General features: G+C 37.9%; 1 protein-coding gene across 3 annotated transcripts; it reads left to right on the top strand.

Annotated features, from left to right (window-relative positions):
* Positions 1 to 18: 18 nt before the first annotated feature.
* Positions 19 to 19,414, top strand: NME5 (NME/NM23 family member 5). Of its 3 annotated transcripts, none has more exons than XM_056811351.1 (6): positions 19 to 480; positions 586 to 777; positions 9,521 to 9,726; positions 10,283 to 10,383; positions 15,084 to 15,202; positions 18,871 to 19,414. In XM_056811351.1, exons 2-6 carry the CDS (start codon positions 649 to 651, stop codon positions 18,967 to 18,969), a joined length of 654 nt encoding a protein of 217 aa, XP_056667329.1. In that variant the 5' UTR covers positions 19 to 480; positions 586 to 648; the 3' UTR covers positions 18,970 to 19,414. The 3 variants fall into 3 exon arrangements, with proteins under 3 accessions (XP_056667329.1, XP_007473734.1, XP_007473736.1); XM_007473672.3 differs by having other exon boundaries at positions 20 to 476; XM_007473674.3 differs by lacking the exon at positions 19 to 480 and adding an exon at positions 1,686 to 1,720 and having other exon boundaries at positions 642 to 777.
* The last annotated feature ends 314 nt before the right edge of the window (positions 19,415 to 19,728 follow it).

The following is a 19,728-nucleotide window of genomic DNA, read 5'->3' as shown; positions in this document are numbered from 1 at the left end:
AGGGACAGACTGGGGGAGGGGAGGCCAGTGGGCGGGCAGGAGACTGGGGCTGGCCTTGAGCTGGGCTAGGCCCAACGCTCGGCGCTCTAGCGTCTCTTAGCAACCGGAGAGGCAGCACCAGGGCCCGGGGTAAAGGAGGATCGGCGGTGAGGTGGCTGTGGCAACCTGTGCCCCGGGATTACGAGGGTCCGGCCCACTGGAGGCGAGACACCAGCAGGATCGAGGAAAGCCCAGCCTCCTTGTAGCTTCCCAACCTTGCCTGCAAGCCGCTCCAATACTGTCACCAGCCACCTTGACCTCCCTCTCTGGGCTTCTGTGACCTCATCTGCAAAAACTGGGCAACCTTCCCACCCCATCCCTCTTCCCGAGGAGATAAATGAAGGGATTGTGATCGTGGGGAAGTGCCCGGAGAGTCATTAAGCACCCGACTGGCTAACGAGGTGTTCTGATTACGACCTTCTGGAGGCTGTTCTTAAGTAGGTGGGAAAATTCCTGGCAGTTGTTACAAAATTTCTACCAAAAAATTTGCTGAAGAGTGCTAAGAAGTCTCGGTTTCCTCATAATCGCCTATCTTGTATTTTGTAGGGGAGGAGGGGTGGGTTCTCGTTGAAGTTCATACCTGTCAAGTTTATCTAAAAAAACAAAACGATGGAGATATTAATGCCCCCACCTCAGATTTATGTAGAAAGAACCCTGGCTATTATCAAACCAGATATCGTGGACAAAGAAGAGGAGATAGAAGATATCATCCTCAATTCTGGATTCACCATTGTTCAGGTAATTCTCTTCTGGAGGACAAACTTTTCCTTAAAAATACTTTATTTCATTGCTTTTCGGAATGGCTGCTATTGTTAATGAAAAGTTCATTAATACCGATTCCTGTTGTAGGTTTAATGCTTGGGCTTTTAATGATTTGCCAAAAGTTTAACTCGTTTAGGAACAGATCTTTGCTGAAAATGATTATCAAATAGAATATAATTGAGTTTTCTAGATCCCTTATTTTTCAAGAGCTAATTTTTCCATGATTCTTTAAAAATAAAGCTTCTCTGCCATATTTCCTCATTAGAAATTTTTTGTTTGTTTTTTTTTTAATCTCTTCTCAGACTTTTGACTAAGATCAAGTGAAAATGTTATTTTTTTTAAGGGAATGAATATTTGCTCTTAAAAGGAAAGCAGTTTTTGATATCTTAAATCTTTTATATTACCTTCATTTCTAAAGAAATCCTCTCCCATCCCATACCCAGCGACCCAACTATCCTTTATTACAAAAATGTTTTAAAAGAAGAAAAAAAGGGAATTGAGCAAAACTAACCCAAACACATCCACTGGGCTTGACATATACCCATAGTCTCTTGCTTTTTCAAAAAAGGGAGAAAAGTGTGTTTTTTTTCTCTCTTCTTTGGGGACCAGCTTGGGCATTATAATTATATAGCATTAAATTTCTTTCCCAGTTGCATTGTGGTCCTGTATGCTTTTCAGGTTCTGCTTCATTTTGCATCAGCTCATTTAAATTTTTCTATGCATCTTTGAATTCTTCATATTCATAATTTCTTATGAACTAGTAATATTCCATTATGACAATTTGTTAAGCCATTCCCCAAATGATGGGCAACTGATTTGTTTCCAGTTTTTTGTTACTGCACCTATGATTATTTTCTTATAGGAACTTACTTTCTGTCTTTAAGGTATGTGACTGACAATGGGATCTCTGGGTCAAAAGGTATGGAAGTTTTTATCACTTTTCTTCCTTAATTCCAAATTGCTTTCCAAAAATTTGGACCAATTCATACAACTTTCAGCAGTGTGCCAGCATTTCTGCAGCCCTCCAACACTGATCTTTGCTAACTTTTGTCATTTTGACAATTTGAGTGTTTGGAGAATTGGGTTACATCCAATGATATAATTCAGACTACTTTGCAGTTTTATTTTTTAATAGTTTATTAGTGATTTTTTTCAGCAAATGTTCACACAAGCATATAGTTTTAGTCTTGAGGAGTGTTCGTGTTTTTTGACCAACTTATTTTTTGGAAAATGGCACTTGATCTTGCATATTTGTCTCAGTTCCCTTTTAACTTTGGACAACTGGCTCTTTGAGAGGGTAAGGCAAAACTCTGATGATTTCATTGGTATAATTCTCAGAGAGGAGATTTACCTTTACCAATCAATAAATTAATCAGCAGGCATTTATTAAGCTCTTTTAATCATCATCATCTGGTCATCAACTGGTAGGCTTAGAGAGTTGCATGAGGACTCTTATCAAACTGGTAATTTGTTCATTCAGGAAGTTAGGATGGATCTGAGACAGGATGTGAATCCAGATCTTCTGCCTCCAAGCCCTTCCATCTGTTTGCCATTCCATGCTGCCTTTTATTAGACATTTATTATAGATATTTGATGCAAAGATTTTTCCCCCCTAATCTGTAGCTCCTCTAGTTGATTTTGTTAGTACAAAAGCTTTTCAGTAAGAATAAACTTTAGATGAGGCAGCTAGATAGTTTAGTGGATAGAGAACCAGACCTGAAGATGGGAGATCTTGGGTTCAAATTTAGTCTCAGACACTTCCTAGCTGTGTGACCTGAGGTCAAGTCACTTAACCCCAATTGCTTGGTCCTTACCATTCTTTTGTCTTGGAACTGATATTTAGTAGCAGACACTAAGACAGAAGGTAAGGGTTATTATTATTTTTTAAAAGAATAAACATTAGGAGGCAGCAAGGGTGTCTCTATGATTTGAGGAGCCAGGCCCAGAGATAGGAGGTCCTGGGTTCAAATGTAGCCTCAGACACTTCCTGGCTGTGTAATCCTGGGCAAATCCCTTAACCCCCGTTGCCTAGCCCTAAAACAGAAGGTAAGGGTTTAAAAAAATAATAAACATTAGAAAAAGGATTCATAACAATCTAATCAATTAAGGCTAAGTTCAAGAACCTGAATTGCCTGGAATAAATTCACATGTGAAAATGGTCAGAGAATATTATGTGATCTTTATGGGTTTTTTAAAAATAGCATTTATTTTAGTACTTTATCCAATGATCTGTGATTTCTTTAAGAGAAGATTTAAACTTCTGAGAGAAAGAAAGGAAAAAATACTCATTATTGTGAAGAATAATACACATTTTTTCAATACGTATACTCTGTAATTAATGGTAGCTACTCTTTGATTGTTGATTCATATTTCCTTTATGAAAATATTCAAAATAATTCTGGGGAAATTGCTAAATGTAACTTTTTAAGCATAGAAGCTAAATTTACCATTATCATTTCAAAGTACTTTGCAAACTTTAAAGCAGTAGTTATAACTGTTGGCTATTTTGCAAAATATGTAAATTCTAAACTTAAGCATTTGAAATATACTAATATAATCTTAATTTTTAATAGTAGTCGTTAGGTTTGGATTAAAGGAGAAACTGCTGTGGTTTCTTGAATTTCTTGTACTACTGAACAAAAAAAAAAAGGTTTCACCACAGAATAAGTATGAATAATTTTTATGATATGGCCAAACCTCCTTGAGGGGTAGAGTATTGTATATTGCAATACCATTGCCATGGGGTTACCAATCCCTTGGAAAAGGACTTTAAGAGATACTTAATAAGGCCACCCTTCTTCTCCCAGGCAGAACATAATGAAAGATATTTGAGATTTTAGGCAGTGGTCAAAAACTCATTTTTGTACAGATGAGGTGAATTTAATTATACAATTAATTACATTCATCTTCAAGTATAATTACCAATTGATATGAGAAAGTCATAGATAGCAAGAACCTTGATGGGAAGAAATGAATGGTTAGACCCAACTAATTGCATTTGTTTCTTTGCTAAATATATCTTTGTCCTAAAAATATGTTTATTAAACCATATTTTGGAGCTGGGGACCAAACCTGTTGCTGAAAGCTAGCTCTGATTCAATTATAAAAATTTTCAAAGAAATTTAAGTTTCCTTTGGTAAAGAGTTTCAGTGTTTTGTCATTCTAGGACAAGAATAGCCAAACACTGAAATATACCTAATTTGAATAAATTCCGATGCAGCTTTTTTAAGCCTTTTCTTTCTTGTGTTATCTTCAATGTGACTAGAAAACATTTACATAATTTGCACCAAAATTCATAATCTTTTATTTCATATTTGGCTATTTTATCCTTATGACTCTATCCTTGATTTCTTTTCCAAATAACTAACCCTCACATTAACTATATTCTCTTCCCTTCTTTTTTGGACCCCCTTTGTCCCTTTGCTCTGTCACCAGTCATGATTGGCCAAACTAAAACCCTGGAATATCTCAACTTTTATGGCTTTCACTTCTATTCACATACTACTGAATGAATTTGGAGAAAAACTGACAAAGCTGTGCTAAGTAGGTCTAATATGGATTTATGTTATCTAATCTCAATTGGCCTCTTCACAGCAACAAGGCTGTACTTTTTTGTACCTCCCTAATCAGTTTACTATCCCCTTTACCACAGTTAACTATTTCTAACCTTTTCAACTCAGTATCTCTTACCTCATGGTTCCCTAAAAGCTAAGAACCTCATCTCCATTTGACATCATTTGCAGGGAATTCCTACTTCTCCCCTCCTCCTCAGTTCACCAGCCATCACTTGGATGCCTTCCTTCACCATCTCCTTCATTCCTGTTGCTGGTAATAGTAGATCTTTCTCCTGAGGGAAGGCAAATTCTTCTATAAGTATCCTTGATCTCAGCACTGTTCATCTTCTACAGCATATTTCCCCTACCCTCATCCCAACTTTCTCTAATCTTTAGTCTCTCCCTATTTACTGACTTCTTCCCTACTACTTAAAAATATGACCAATCCTTAAAAAATTCTGCTTAATCCAGTTCTCCCTGCCAAGTAGCATCCTCTCCCATTCCTCCCTGTCTCAAATAAACTCATTGAGAAAGCTCTTGATACCACTAACATCAAATTCAAATAAAAATGGGGATCACTAAAGCATGCCCAAGGAATCCTACAAGCCACACATTGACTTAGAAAATGCATATTAATATTCTCTGATTTATTGTATTTTTCTTTATTTTGTTAATTGTCTCCCAGTTACATTTTAATTTGGTTCAGGCCTCACTCAGAAATGTTGTGGGCTACTTGCTGTGCTACACTATGTGCCTCCATTTCCTCTTTCCCCCTCTTAATTCTAAAACCTCTACAAGTCTGTCTTCTGATCTCATCATTGAATTGAAACTGCCATCATCAAAGCTACCAGTGACCTCTTAATTGCCAAATTTAATAATCCTTTCTTAATCCCCATTATGTTTAACCTCTCTGCATCTTTTGATACTGTGAATTACATACTGATACTTTCTTCTCTAGGTTTCTGTGACACTACTCTCTTCTTTCCCCTCAAAATTATTTTCTCAGAGCTATGAATCAGCAAGCCAGGAAACAGAACTAGAAGAATCTGAACCTTCAGAGCCCATTTTCAGAACCAATTTAGAAATCATTTATGTCTAAACTCAATAGAGATAACCTTCTGAAATATTGGGGAAAGGTCAATGTAAATTTATGAAATGTTTGAAATATGAATTTAAGAGAAATTTGGTTTATTACTTTTTTTTGTTATTTTGAGTTCTATGTTGTTTCCCTCCTTCCCAACCCTACATTAGAGAAAACCAACATTTGACACAGATACATTTATCAGTTCTTTCACTGGAGGTAGATAGCATCTTCCTTCATACATCCTTTGTAGGTGATTTGAATATTCATATAACCCAGAATAGCTTAGACTTTCACAGTAACTCTTTGAACATTATTGTTATTTGTAAGGAATTAAATTTTATGGTTGGACTAAATATGTGAGAATTTTAAGATAATACTATGGTTGCTGATTTTAAACTTAATATAGCCCAAGTCAAAATGACTTTCAGTAGCTTTATTTACAAAGAGATAGAACGAGTGAAAGTAGAGAAATGTGAAAGAGGATAAAGGAAGAGGAAAGGATAAAAGGATAAATGGAAAAAAAGGATAAAGGAAGCTTATCACCCTAAATGTTACTCCGGTCTCTGGCTCCAGCTATGCAGGCATTGTTCACTCCTCAGCCAGAGAATTTAGTGGTGAATTAAGCAAGGATTCAACCTATGTGGGTTTCTCCAAGAAAGGGAGGCCTCTCCGGAACTAATCTCTCCAGAAACCAGGAAAGGAAGGTCAGCTTTTCACTCACCAGAAGAAGCTCCAACGGGAGAAGCAGGCCAAGAGCCACAGTTCCAGTCCAAGCTCCTCCATGACCAAGATTCAGGATGAAGACCTCTTGGACAGGAAGTTCATCATCTTTTATAATCCTTTTTTATGTCACTTCCTGTCCCTCCCTCCACTTTATGGGGACCAATTGCAGTCTTTTAATTTGCTTAGTGCTGCCCAGAGGGGCAGTGTTTGTAGGTTCCATCTCTCGTCCTATGAGGGTATAAACTCTTATCAAAGGATTCACAAGTTTCTGACTGATTGAGTTGAAAGGGTGGAGCTCTAAGTGGTTTGCAAACTCCCCCACTTAGTGCCAAGTAGGAGTGTTCAAGCTTTGGTTGATTAATTCAAAAACAGGTGAGGGGAGAGTCAATCGCATCTTCACATATTCATATAATCTCTTGGTTCTAGTTGTTTCACTCTTCATTATTTCATGAAAATCTTTCCATATTTCTTTAAAATCAACCTGCTCATCATTTCTTACAGCAGAGTAGTTTTTCACCATAATCATATACCACAACTTTTTCAACCTTCCCCCAATTGATGGACATCCTCTCAATTTCCAGTTTTTTGCTGCCACAAAGAGAGTTGCTATAGATATTTTAGAACATTTTTTCCTTTCCTGATCACCCTGGGAAACATATCTAATAGTGGTATTGCTGAGTCAAAGGGTATATAGAAGGGGCCCCAAAACTTTTTACACAGGGGGCCAGTTCACTGTCCCTCAGACTGCTGGAGGACTGGACTATAAAAAAACCTATGAACAAATCTGTATACCGCTCTCTGGGATAGCGAAAGCTACAGCATTGGCTGTGATGGGCCTGTCACACCTTGCACAGGCCCATCACCACCACCACTATACCGGGCAGCAGTATACACAGTGTGGAATCCCCTCCCCCAGATCACTGCTCACCATGCTGATGTCTTCCACTGTGCAGCCACATAATCCTTTGCGTGGTGCCTTGTTCTCAGAACAAGGCACCACGCAAAGGATTATGTCACCGAAAGTAGTACTGTATGTGAGAGACACCATGCTTTGTGGCGCCACCACATACAGTGCTCTTCTCACTGACCACCAATGAAAGAGGTGCCCCTTCTGGAAGTTCAGTGTAGGCCAGATAAATGGCATGTGGCACATGTGCTGTAGTTTGGGCCCCCCTAGTATATAGTTTTATAACTCTTTGGGCAGAATTCTAGATTGCTCTCCAAAATGATTAGACCAATTTGCAGTTCCACCAATGATGTGTTAGTGTTCTTCCAAATGAATTTTGTTATTTTTTTCTGGTTCAATACAATTTTTTTTTGGTAATTTAATTGGGATGGCATGAATAAGTAGAAAATTTAGGTAGAATTGTTATTTTTATTAAGCCTATCTATGAACAATGAATATGTCTTCAATTATTTAAATTTGACTTTATTTGTATGAAAAGTATTTTATAATTATGTTCATATAGTTTCTGGGTTTGTCTTTGCAGGGATATTGCCAGGTATTTTATATTATTTTGGGTTACTTTAAATGAAATATCTTTTTTGCAAAGCCTTGTTGGCAATATATAGAAATTCTGATGCTTTATATAGATTTATTTTTTATCCTACTTTGCTAAAATTATTAATATCAACCAGCTTTTAAGTTTAATTTCTAAGATTTTCTAAGTACACATAATATTATGTACAAAAAGTTTTATTACCTCATTGCCCATTCTGATTCCTTCAATTTTTTCTTCTGTTATTCCTATTGCATTTTATTACTTTTTAATTATATGCTGTTAAATAAACTGTTTAATAATTACAAATTGTTACCTAACTTAGAAACTGTTCAGATCCAATATGGTCAATACTTTAGGTCTATTTTGCAGATGGATCTTACTACTGATATGTCTATTTCATAAGATTGTTACTAAGTCACTTTAGATGATTGTGTAAAAGAACTTTGAAAACTGTAATGCTATGTGAATTGCATAAATAACAGTGACTTAAACATATTAGACACTTAAATGTTACTCGAACTAAATATGAGGTGGCATTTAATTTATGATTGCACATTGTGACATCAATTTGTATGCAAATTACTTATCAGGATAGCATTTCAGAGCAGAAAGAAACCCTGGAAATCATCCAGTCCAGCCCAGACTATCAAGATAATTTTAGGGTTGTGACTTAACATCTAGATTTAATTGGTCGCCGGGGAAAATCCCAAATAAAATACCCAAGTCGGTCTGGAAATTTATAGTAATTTAATTAATATAGAGGGAAGGAATTTAAGGAGAAGGAGGGAAGAGGATATAGGATTCCTCCTGCCTGGCCAAGGGGATAAAATTGGAAAAGTGAAGGAGGAAACTCAGCCAGAAACTCATCACTGAACCAGACAAATAGCTTGTAGCCATGCTAAGATGCTGGAAAGCTCAGCACGCTGCTCTCGGCTAACACTCCACCACCAATAAGGTGCCAGAGAGAGCAAAAGTCCCAAATATATAGACCTTTCACCCTTGGGTCTCCTCCTCTAAATTTTCATGTCTACCAATCATATCAAAGGCTTTTCTCCAGGACTGCCCATACTTTTAGTTCTCATCTTCTTTGATTTGATTATGTCTTTAGAGTTACTTAACACTTCTTTATTAAGTTCACCTTTTGTGAGTTACTTGGCCTTTTTGTGATTAATTTAGCCTTTATAGTTACTTAACACCTTTTTTGTATTAAGATCTAAAAATAGACTTGGCTTAAAGTTCTAGCTTCACTATAATGTGAGAACTAAGTACCTTCATTGTTCCTTCTGGAGATTACAACTTTATCTTCCTGTAAAGTAGGGTGGAGTAATTTAGAGTTCCCAAGACATTCCTGATTTTGTTAAACTAAGTATCGTTAGAGATGGGAAACTGAAGGCCCAAAATTGGTAAAGGCCATCTCTTGGCCATATAAATAAGGGTCAGGTTTCCTGACTTAAAGGTTTTGTTTCCTTAAAGTCCAACATTCCCTCTCATAATCTTGTCTTTGAGAAGCAAGAATTAGGAGTATTGGTCCATATCTGTTGTTATTATCCACTCTGGAAACTCCACTGATAGAGTTGTAGGTTTCTCACCTGCATCTGAACTTTAGAGTGTCTTTGAGCACTGAGATGAAATGACTTGTCCACAGTCACACAGCTAGTAGTTGCCAGAATGTGAAACTTGAACCCAGATCTTCCTAAATTAAAGCTAACCCTCCTAATCTTGTATAAACTTAATTTTCCTGGCTAACTTTCTTCATAGATCCAAGCTGATCAGATAATCTACATTTAATGTCTGAATTGAGTTTTAGTATATTATCATTTAAAGACATTTTTCTTGAATATCTGTTTCCTTTATAGAGAAGAAAGCTACGTTTTAGCCCTGAACAGTGTAGCAACTTTTATGTGGAACAATATGGGAAAATGTTTTTCCCTAATCTAACAGCATACATGAGTTCTGGTCCACTTGTTGCCATGATATTAGCAAGACATAACGCAATTCCTTACTGGCTGGATCTTATGGGGCCATCTAATAGCTTCAAAGCTAAGGAGACGCACCCAGATAGGTAATATACCTGGAAGAAAATTCAATTTGCCTTCTTACCTAGAGGCTGATTCCTGTAATGTAGAGCGTATTCTTTTCCTTGGAAATGTCCTTATTTTCTTTTGCATTTTAATTTTGTGTGTGTGTGTGCCCATGCATGTGTGAATGATGCATGCCTGCATGCATAAATAACACAAAAAGTTCTGAACTGTCCCCAGGAAGGGGCTGATTTTCTTCTTATACCAATATAACATTGTCAGTGAAGTAAGAATATTAATTGACTGAATTAGTACCTTAATATTTAAAACTTTTGTTAATGCTTTTTTCTTGATCCTCTTAAAGTTGAAACAAAAAACTGTGAATTTAAATTCCTATACATTTAAATGTGTTTTTTGCCCCTCCTTTAGACAGTTTTGAAGCCAAGTTCAAATGAATTAAAGCCTCCTTAAATGAGAAATGAATATGTCTTTGTAAATTAGTTCTCATTTGTAAGATAAATGCATATGTGTATATATATATATATAAATGATTTGGAAAGGATGTTAGATTGAATTGACTTCAATTTTACCTTCATTTAGTCTAAGAGCAATCTATGGGACAGATGAGCTAAGGAATGCACTTCATGGAAGTAAAAATTTTACTGCAGCAGAAAGAGAAATTCGATTCATGTTTCCTGAAGGTGAGTTACTACATGAGTTGTAAATTTAAGTGCATCTTCTTACGATATAATAAACTTTTATATAGCAAACAGAGGTGAAACATGACTTGCTCCCAGGTCACACTACTAATAAGTGTCTGAGCCAAATCTGAACTTGGGCCTTCTTGACTCCAGACTCAGTGCTCTATCCACTGCTTAAAGTAAATAATTTTTTTGTTCATCTATTTCGGTTTTGTTCAACTCATGTGATACACTTTTGAGGTTTCTTGGCATAGATACTGGAATGTTTTGCCTTTTACATCTCTACTTCATTTTACAAATGAGAAAACTGAGGCAAATAGGATTAAGTGACTTGCCCAGAGTCACACAACTAGTAAGTCTTCCTGACTCCAGCCCTAGCACTCTATTTACTGTGTCATCTAGCTGCCCAAGTGGAGAATACAGTGGGACTAATCACCTTTCTTGTTCTGAAGACTATAATTCATATAACCTGAGACTGTTATCTGAGAGTACTTGTCGCTTCCAACATTACAGTGCTGCTATTGCCATCTTGCTATTCTGTGCTGTTCTGTGAGGAGGGAAGGTGTGCTGTGATTAATTATCTAGTGATTGAAGTCCTTGGTCCCAGATAGCTTTCTTTTGAGAGCTAAAAATTCAGTGTAACTCCTATTCAACCTCTATGGGACTTCTATGTTACTGAAAGCCAAAATCAATGACACTTGCCCACCCCTCCTCCTAGCTATGTGTCACTTAAATGCCTCTCAAAATGAAGCTTATTTTCTAGTTAAGAGATGAAGGCATTAACAGAGATCATTACGCTATAGAGAAAAGAACATTAGAAAATGATAAAACAAGGTGCTATAGGAGAGCAGAGTGGAGACATTTATTGGCTCTAATCTCAAGACAGTCAATGGTACATTACAAAGGAAATGGATACTCAAAGCATCTCTGAATAACTTTAGTATTGACTTTCAGACATAGTCGATGCTGGTACTGGGCTTCTCAGTATGGCATGCCTCCATCAGAGAAGGTCAGCACTCTATGGTCTGAATATATGAACAGAGTTTTCAGATGAAGAAATCAAAGCTATCTATAACCATATGAAAAAAATGTTCTGAATTTACTATCGACTAGAGAAAAGCAAATTAAAACATCACTGAGGTACCACCTCACACTTAGCAGATTGACTAATATGACAGAAAAGGAAAACAATTGTTGGAGGATATATTGGGAAATTGGGGCATTAATTCACCATTGGTGGAGTTGTGAACCAATCCAATTCTTCAGGAGAGCAATTTGGAACTATGCTCAAAGGGCTCTATAACTGCATACCCTTTGACCCAGCAATACCACCCCTAGGTCTGTATCCCAAAGAGACTTCAAAAAAAGGCAAAAGGACCTATTTATACAAAAATATTTATTTATGGCAGTTCTCTTTGTGCTGGCAAAGAATTGGAAATTGAGGAGATAGCCATCAATTGGGAAATGGCTAGCATGTTGTGATATATAATTGTGATGGAATACTATTTTGTTATAAGAAATTCTGAGCAGGAAGATTTCAGAAAAACCTGGACACATGAACTCATGAAGAGTGAAGTGAGCTGAACCAGAAGAACACTGTACACATTGTACAGTGAACAACTATGAAGGACTCAGCTATTCTCAGCAATCACATGATCCAAGACAATACCAAAAGGACCCTTGATGAAAAATACTATCCACCTCTAGAGAAAGTACTGACAGTCTGACTGCAGATTGAAGCAAACCATTTTTTGCTTTATTTTCATTAAAAAAAAAAATCCTTACCTTCTGGCTTTGGAATCAGTACTGTTAGTTCAAAGGCAGAAGAGTAGTAAGGACTGGGCAACGGGGGTTTAGTGACTTACCTACGGTGTAAGGGCAATTTGGTAGGAGTTTGACAAAAGTGAGAACAGTTTGATAAAACACTTAGTTTAATTTGAGAAGTACAGATAGAAAATAGAAAGGGGGAAAGAGAGATTAATATTCTAATATCTTATGACTATACCTATATTCCTCATTCTAACTAAAATTTCTAAAAAACCCTACTCAACTGTCTTTGAGGACAGGTTCTTCTGCATGGGCAGATCAGGCCTAAACTATAACTAAACATTCATCACCTACAAACTCCTTAAATCCATTTCTTTATCCCAGCTGTCAGTAGTAAAAACTGCCAGTGGTGGCTTTTGACTGAGAGACCCAGATGGATCTTCTGCTCCCTCCATGTCCAGAGGTAAAAGCCCCTCAACTGCCTATTGAATCCTTCCTTATATATCTCATCTCCTAGGTAACAGAATCTTCCACTCAGGCTAACTCTCACAGAAGCCTGTCAGTTCTCTTCTACTTAGAAATCCTTCTGCTTGCTTTCCTGCCTCTTAAAGAGACAGAGGGAGAGATTAAGAAAATCCCTTTAACAACAGTCATACAGCTAGAAAGTTTATGAGGTCTTATTTGAACCCAGGACCTTCCCTTTCTGGGCACAGTTCTCAATTCACTGAGTCTCCTAGCTACCCTCTTTTCATTTTTTTTTCATGTCTTTTTCCACAACATGATGAATAGGGAAATGTTTTGTATGATAGCATCTGTATAACATATCAAATTGCTTACTTTCTCAGGGAAAGGGGTAGGGGAGGGAGAGATGTTGGAACTCAAAATGTTAGAAAACAAATGCCAGAAATTGTTTTTATATGTAATTGGAAAAAATAAAACATTACTAAATTATTAAAAAAATTCTAAAACAAACAAAGAAGATAGTGTACTCCAGGAACAAAGTCGAATTGTAAAAGCACAAAGGACATGAGCTGGGCAAATCGAGAGCCACCGGCACCCTAAAAATTCACATGAACCACTTGTACCCAGTCTGTGGTAGTGCCTTCAGAACTAGTATTGGTCTGATCAGCCACAGATGGAACACACTATATCCCGACCTCAGCATCGATGATGTCATCAATCTTCTTCCATGAAGGACAAACAACAAAAGAAATAGAAGTAGAGAGCCATGTGTGTAGTCAAATCAGAGGAGAGCTGTGTATCTCTGAGCAAGTCACTTCAACTCTGCTTGCCTCAGTTGTAAAATATATCTAATAATCACATCTACCTCAGAGTTGTTGTGGCACTTAGTGCCACGTTAGCTCATAGTAGGTACTTAATAAACGTTTGCTTCCTTACCCTGCATGAGGAGCATAGATTTTGAGGTGGAATGGACCTCAGAAGTCCTCTAGTCTAAGCCCCTCGTTTTAAAGGTGAGGAAACTAGGGCTGAGAGAGGATTGAATAGTGATCCCATAGGCATTAAGTAGAAGAATTGAGATTCAAAATAAATTTTTGTGACTCCAAATTCTGAATTTCTATTGCACCCCTCTCCTATACCGGGGCTTCCCCCCCACCTCCGTTCACTTCTCCCTACAGATTATTGAGTTAAGTTTGTTTTTTTGATCCTGAGAGCTCAATCTGTAACTTTTTCAGAGGTAGAACAATTTATTCATTCAACATTCAGCCTACATTTTTTGAGTACCTACTGTGTGCAAAGCACTATGCTTCTACTGGAGTGATGAGATAGTAGTAGGTTCCTTGATTTAAATTTATAGTCTATAGATCTTTCTCTCCCAAAAGACCTATCTAGTAAGCCTAAAAAAAATAGGCACAGTTGGGCTTTGCTGAAGAGGTAATTTATCCCAAGTTGTGAGTATTTTGTTAAAAATAAGGAAGTAAAAGAACATTGTAAATGATACTTTGTTGTTATTCAGTCATGTCTGACTCTATGATCCTGTTTGGGATTTTCTTGGCAAAAATATGAGTGATGGGTTCACTAAATTGCACAATGGATAGAGCCAGGCCTGGAGATGGGAAGACCTGGGTTTGAATCTAGACGCTTAATCCTATTCCCTTAGCCCTTGCTATTCTTTTGTCTTAGGATCCATACTAAAGCAGACATTAAGGGTTTTAAAAATAAAAGATCCTGGAGTGGTTTGCCATTTCCTTCTTTAGTGGATTAAGGCAAACAAAGGTGAAGTGACTTGCCCAGAATCACACAACTAGTGAGAGTCGTGAGGTTGGATTTGAACTCAGACCTTTCTAATTCGAGGCCCAGCATTCTATCCACCAAACCACCTAGCTACCTCTAGTTTATGATAGTATAAATGAAAAATCACTAAAAGGTAACAAACACTGAGCAATTGAAAAACCAGTTATGGAGAACACATAGTTGAATAACACCCACCAATTCTCTCAGGAAAGGCAGAGGAACTGAACTGTAGATCAGAGTGTAACATATGTTAACTCTGTATTGAGTATTTTTTGCTTAACTTTTTTTCCTTTTTTTTTAAACCCTTACCATTTGTCTTAGAATCAATACTACGGGTTGGTTCCAAGGCAGAGTAAGGGCTAGGCAATGGGGGTTAAGTGACTTGCCCAGGGTCGCCCAAGCTGGGAAGTGTCTGAGGTCAAATTTGAACCCAGGACCTCCCATCTCTGGGCCTGGCTCTCAATCCACTGAGCTACCCAGCTGCCTCTTTAACTTTCTCTTTTCAAGGGAACTCTTTTTTAGTTCTTAATGGGAGAGTTTTTCCAATATGCTATAAAGCCAAAAAGGATCAAGAAAGCCTTTTTAAAATTTAAAAAGTAATAAAACCAAGCAGAAATGTGAATGTTTCCTCTTTTTGTTTCACTCTCACACTAATTCTAAATGCCTTTGTTGTTTTGTAGTGGTTATTGAGCCCATCCCATCTGGAGAAGGTGCTAGAGATTACCTGGAGTTGTATGTAAATCCTACTCTATTGGCAGGACTCACAGAGCTTTGTAAGCAGAAACCAGCAGATCCCTTTGTAAGAAATATTCCTTTCATATTAAAATAATGTTGTTCAGTAGCCTTTTTAAAAAACATCCTTCGAACTAAAAAGGAACAGGTCTGAGGTTTTTTGGCAAATGAAGTTTCTATAACCTTCCTGTCTGACTTCTCCAGCTGCATTTTCAACTCATTTAAAAGATTCTCTCTTATTGAATGGCATTTCTGTGTATAATGGCTCATGTTTATAAAGTGTTTTTTTTTTATTAGTTGGTTTAGAAAAATTTTCTATGATTACAAGATTTATATAAAACTTTTTTCTCACAACAACCCTGTGAAGTACTAATATTCCCCTTTTTTTAAAAATATATTTTATGTGATCATTTCCAAGCATTATTCATTAAAGACATAGATCATTTTCTTTTCCTCCCCCCCACCCCCCATAGCCGACGCGTAAGTCCACTGGGCATTAGATGTTTTCTTGATTTGAACCCATTGCTTTGTTGATAGTATTTGCACTAGAGTGTTCATTTAGAGTCTCTCCTCTGTCATGTCCCCTCAACCTCTGTATTCAGGCAGTTGCTTTTCCTCGGTGTTTCCACTCCCATAGTTTATCCTTTGCTTATGAATAGTGTTTTTTTCTCCTAGATCCCTGTAAATTGAATATTCCCCTTTTTTAAGAAATGAAAAAAATGAGGTTTACCAAAGTTTGTTGTTGCTTGGTCTCGGGACTCTGGGGTTTTCTGGGCAAAGATACTGAAGTAGTTTACCATTTCCATCTCCAGCTCAATTTACAGATGAGAAAACTGAGGCAAATAGGATTAAGGGACTTGTCTAGGATCACACAGCTAGGAAGTGTCTGAGGCCAAATTTGAACTCAGGAAGAGCCCTCCAGACTCCAGGCCTGGCACTCTGTATACTTACTACATTGTCCCATTACCCTTAGCAATGTCACATCGTTTGTGATAAGGACTAATGCTAGGTTAATATGTGGCAGAATAGGGAATTCACCCCGATCCTTTCATTTCAGGTTCAATGTTTTTTTCCACTATACCATCTATAAATTTGCATAATTATTCTAAAAGGAAAGAGCAAGAGAATCCTTAGTTCTGTGTAGAGCTCCTGGTTCCTGAGTAAATCCAATTATTTTTTTAAATATAAAAACTCATCCCAAAGTCATCTGTGTCCTTCAGATAGGTGCAGAGGGAAGAGAGACGGGGAAGAGGGAATTATAGAACAAAATAGATATTTATTCATCGGGGCTAAAAAACATCCATTAAGATAGACCAGATAGTCTGAACACTTTTTAGCCATTTTCAACTCTTCTGAAGATAGATTCAGGGGAAATTATTCTCATACCAGTCCCACTTCATTAACATCCCTGACTATCTTTCTCCCTTTGCCATTTTTCATGGACATTTCTTAAACCACTATTTCATAACTAGCAATTCCAAGTCTCAATTCCCTACTCCTTTTTGGACAGCTAGGTGGTGCAATGGATAGAGCATCAGGCCTGGAGTCAGGAAAATCTGAGTTCAAATGTGACACCCGCAGATACTTAGTAGCTGTGTGACTCTGGGCAAATCATTTAACCCTGTTTGTCTCAGTTCCTCATCTGTAAAATGAGAAGGTGAAGGAAATGGCCAAGAAAACTCCAAATGGGGTCATAAAGCTGGTCACAACTGAACAACAGCACCCCTTTTCAGGTTTCCAGCTTCTTATCTATTGAGCTAGACCTCAGGTCTGTGCCAGCATCAACCCTTCCTGCATAGTAACAACTCGCAAACTTCTCAGGTGATCTAAAAGAGATTTATTATGAAATATATACAATGGACTAGAAAAGGCAAGGGAGGTTATAGGACAGTGATGGTGAACTTATGACACGGGTGCCAAAGATGGCACACAGAGTGCTCTCTGTGGCTATTCAGCCACCCCTTCCCCCCAGTTGGTTACTAGAAAGGCAGAGAGACTTGAGGAACTGCTCTCCTCCTCTCCACCCCATCTAGTGACATTTTTTTTTCACATCCCCCACCTCTCTGCTGAGCAGCCAATGGGAGCACACAGTGGGTAAAGTGGGAGACTCATAGGTGGCAGAGCCAGAGGGGAGCAGACTGCTCAGGCCACTTCCCTCCCCCTTTTCACCTCCACTGAGGACATTTCTCACATGACCTGCCCCTCCAGCCAGCAATCCAATGGGAGGGCTTTCTCCCTCCCCTGTGTGGGATAACGGGGATGGGCATGGCACTTGGTCTGGGGATGGGATCAGGGCAGGGCCTGGTACTCCATCTCTAAAAGGGTTGCCATCACTTTTATAGGATGAGATTAAAATATTCAGTTTAGAAATGTTCTTATTTTTCTAGGCCTCAGCATTAATTATTCCCTCATTGCCCTCCCTCCTAACTTTTGCCCTGGTCTTGGTCTTGATTTCAATGCTATTAAATTTATACAGACCTCACAGAGTTAAGAGGATAAAATGAACTAACATGTGTAAAACATTTTGCAAACCTTAAAACACTATATTAAAAAATGACTACATAAATGCTAGCTGCTTGACTGGACAGAATTACCATTCTCATCAATAAAGTCTTTCTCCAGTCCTCAACTTGGCTTGGGAGTAGAGTTCAGGACTTAGGCAGAGGCACTTCCTCTAATCCCCTAGTTGGTATACTTCAGTTGGTTCCCATCAGTCCCCTGGCTGATAGCTGAGCCTCTGTGACCGCTCCTCAAACCTCTAATAAGAAAAGATATCCTTCTCTGGGTACCAGAGCTATCTTCCCCTGTCCTTATCATCTCCTTCACCCTTATCCAGAGGTCTCCAACTCTTTCACCTCTAGGAGCTACTCTCTCTTGAGCCTCAACTTATCTTTCTAATCTGGCTAGTTTGCTAATGTATACACTACTAGTTAGATATTTCTACTGATTCACCCTTGATGGAAAAATCACCTCTGCCACCTATATTGTGCAAGACCTGGGCTTCAAGGCCCCAAGAGGTAGGCCAGCCTCTCCTTGACCTGGGTGCTCAAATTCCTTACAGTGTGTGCTTGACAGAGTGACTGGTCCCCTAGATCTGCAGGGAAGTTCATCAGGACCATCATCTTGGGCTGTCCAGGGCTTTCAGACATACCCCAGAGCCAATATCAGATTCTTTGTTTCTTCAGCGAAGCATCTAACTTCTCTATCCACCACAGAGTGATTATATCATTCATTTAGCATCCCAAAGAGGGGTCAGTTGGTTAGCTCAGTGGATTGGGAGCCAGGCCTAGAGATGGGAGGTCCTGGGTTTAAATCTGGCCTCAGATACTTCCTAGCTGTGTGACCCTGGACAAGTCACTTAACCCCCTTTGCTTAGCCCTTACCACTCTTCTGCCTTGGAACCAATACACAGTAATGATTCTAAGCTGAAGGTAATGGTTTAATTAAAAAAAGAACCCCAAAGATTCATGTAGATGTCATAATATCAAGTTGTATTTATACCACCACCATCTCCCATTTCAGGGGCATTCACAATTACCTTTGGGAAGTAAAGAGTGGCCAGGCAGGTAAATTTTAATCTTGGATTCAAGGTTTCTGTTTTGACAGTCATCCATGTAAGAGATACTTGGTATTTTTTAATTTAGAATTTTTACTTTCCCAATTCTCATATTGTTGACAAGCTTTTCCATTTGTAGAGTGTGCATTTAAGGAATATTTTTTTCTTTTTCCCTTTAGATTTGGCTAGCTGATTGGTTGCTTACAAATAATCCCAACAAACCTCGACTCTTTCAACGAGAACTTATGGAAGAGTCTAATGAAGCCAAAACATACTGAAGAATGGATCGAGCCCTATCCTATTATTATAAAAGACTTTTATTCTACACACCTTTTTGTTAACATGATTCTTAAGCAGAATATGGGGAATAAGGAACTGTGCGAGAAGTATATCTTGTTTTAAGAGTATTCTCAGCAGAAGATAACCTTTACAAAAGAACCATAGAACTAGTGTTTGATTTTAACCATAGGGAATAACTTAATGGAAATCTTAGTTGTTTAATGAAGAGGATTTGGGAAGGAATATAATTTTTTCAGGCTAGTATCCTCTGTACACACACATTCTAGATATAGGCAGTATAATCATAAATGTGATAGAGTATAAGCAACTGAGCTAAATCTAAGAAAGGTGTGGTTCTTGTCATTTATGCATCATTAAGGCCCAAACTAACCCTGGTTGTACAACTTCTTAACCTGAAATCCATAAAGTATAACAAAAACAAAAGTTGCAATCTCATGACTTTTAATTTGCTTTAGTTGTTAAAAATATATGCCACATGAAGTGTTTTGTGAGGCCCTGAGAACCAGACAGGATCATCAAGGATATCACCACTCTCATTCCGGAAGACTAATGATGACAGAGGTGAATGGACTCAATGCATACTGAGACATTTAAAGTTTGGGGACATGTCTAGGCTGCAAATTTGTCCTGCCCAAGTATACTATTTGTTACAAGGACTTTTTATTTTTCATTTAGGTGGGAAGAGGAAGTGATGGGGAAAGAAGGATTCTGGTTAATTGAAAAAATGGTTATTTTAA

The sequence above is a fragment of the Monodelphis domestica genome, chromosome 1, assembly GCF_027887165.1.
Source record: "Monodelphis domestica isolate mMonDom1 chromosome 1, mMonDom1.pri, whole genome shotgun sequence".
NCBI classification, from domain to species: domain Eukaryota; kingdom Metazoa; phylum Chordata; class Mammalia; order Didelphimorphia; family Didelphidae; genus Monodelphis; species Monodelphis domestica.
The sequence above is the reverse complement of the archived record's forward strand: the minus strand, read 5'-3'. Positions and strand labels throughout refer to the sequence as shown.

Coding starts and splice junctions, on each gene's coding strand:
- NME5 (XM_056811351.1), top strand. CDS start 649: ATGGAGATATTAATGCCCCCACCTCAGATTTATGTAGAAAGAACCCTG. Junction 9,727..10,282: donor AAGGAGACGCACCCAGATAG/GTAATATACCTG, acceptor ACCTTCATTTAG/TCTAAGAGCAATCTATGGGA. Junction 15,203..18,870: donor AGAAACCAGCAGATCCCTTT/GTAAGAAATATT, acceptor TTTTCCCTTTAG/ATTTGGCTAGCTGATTGGTT.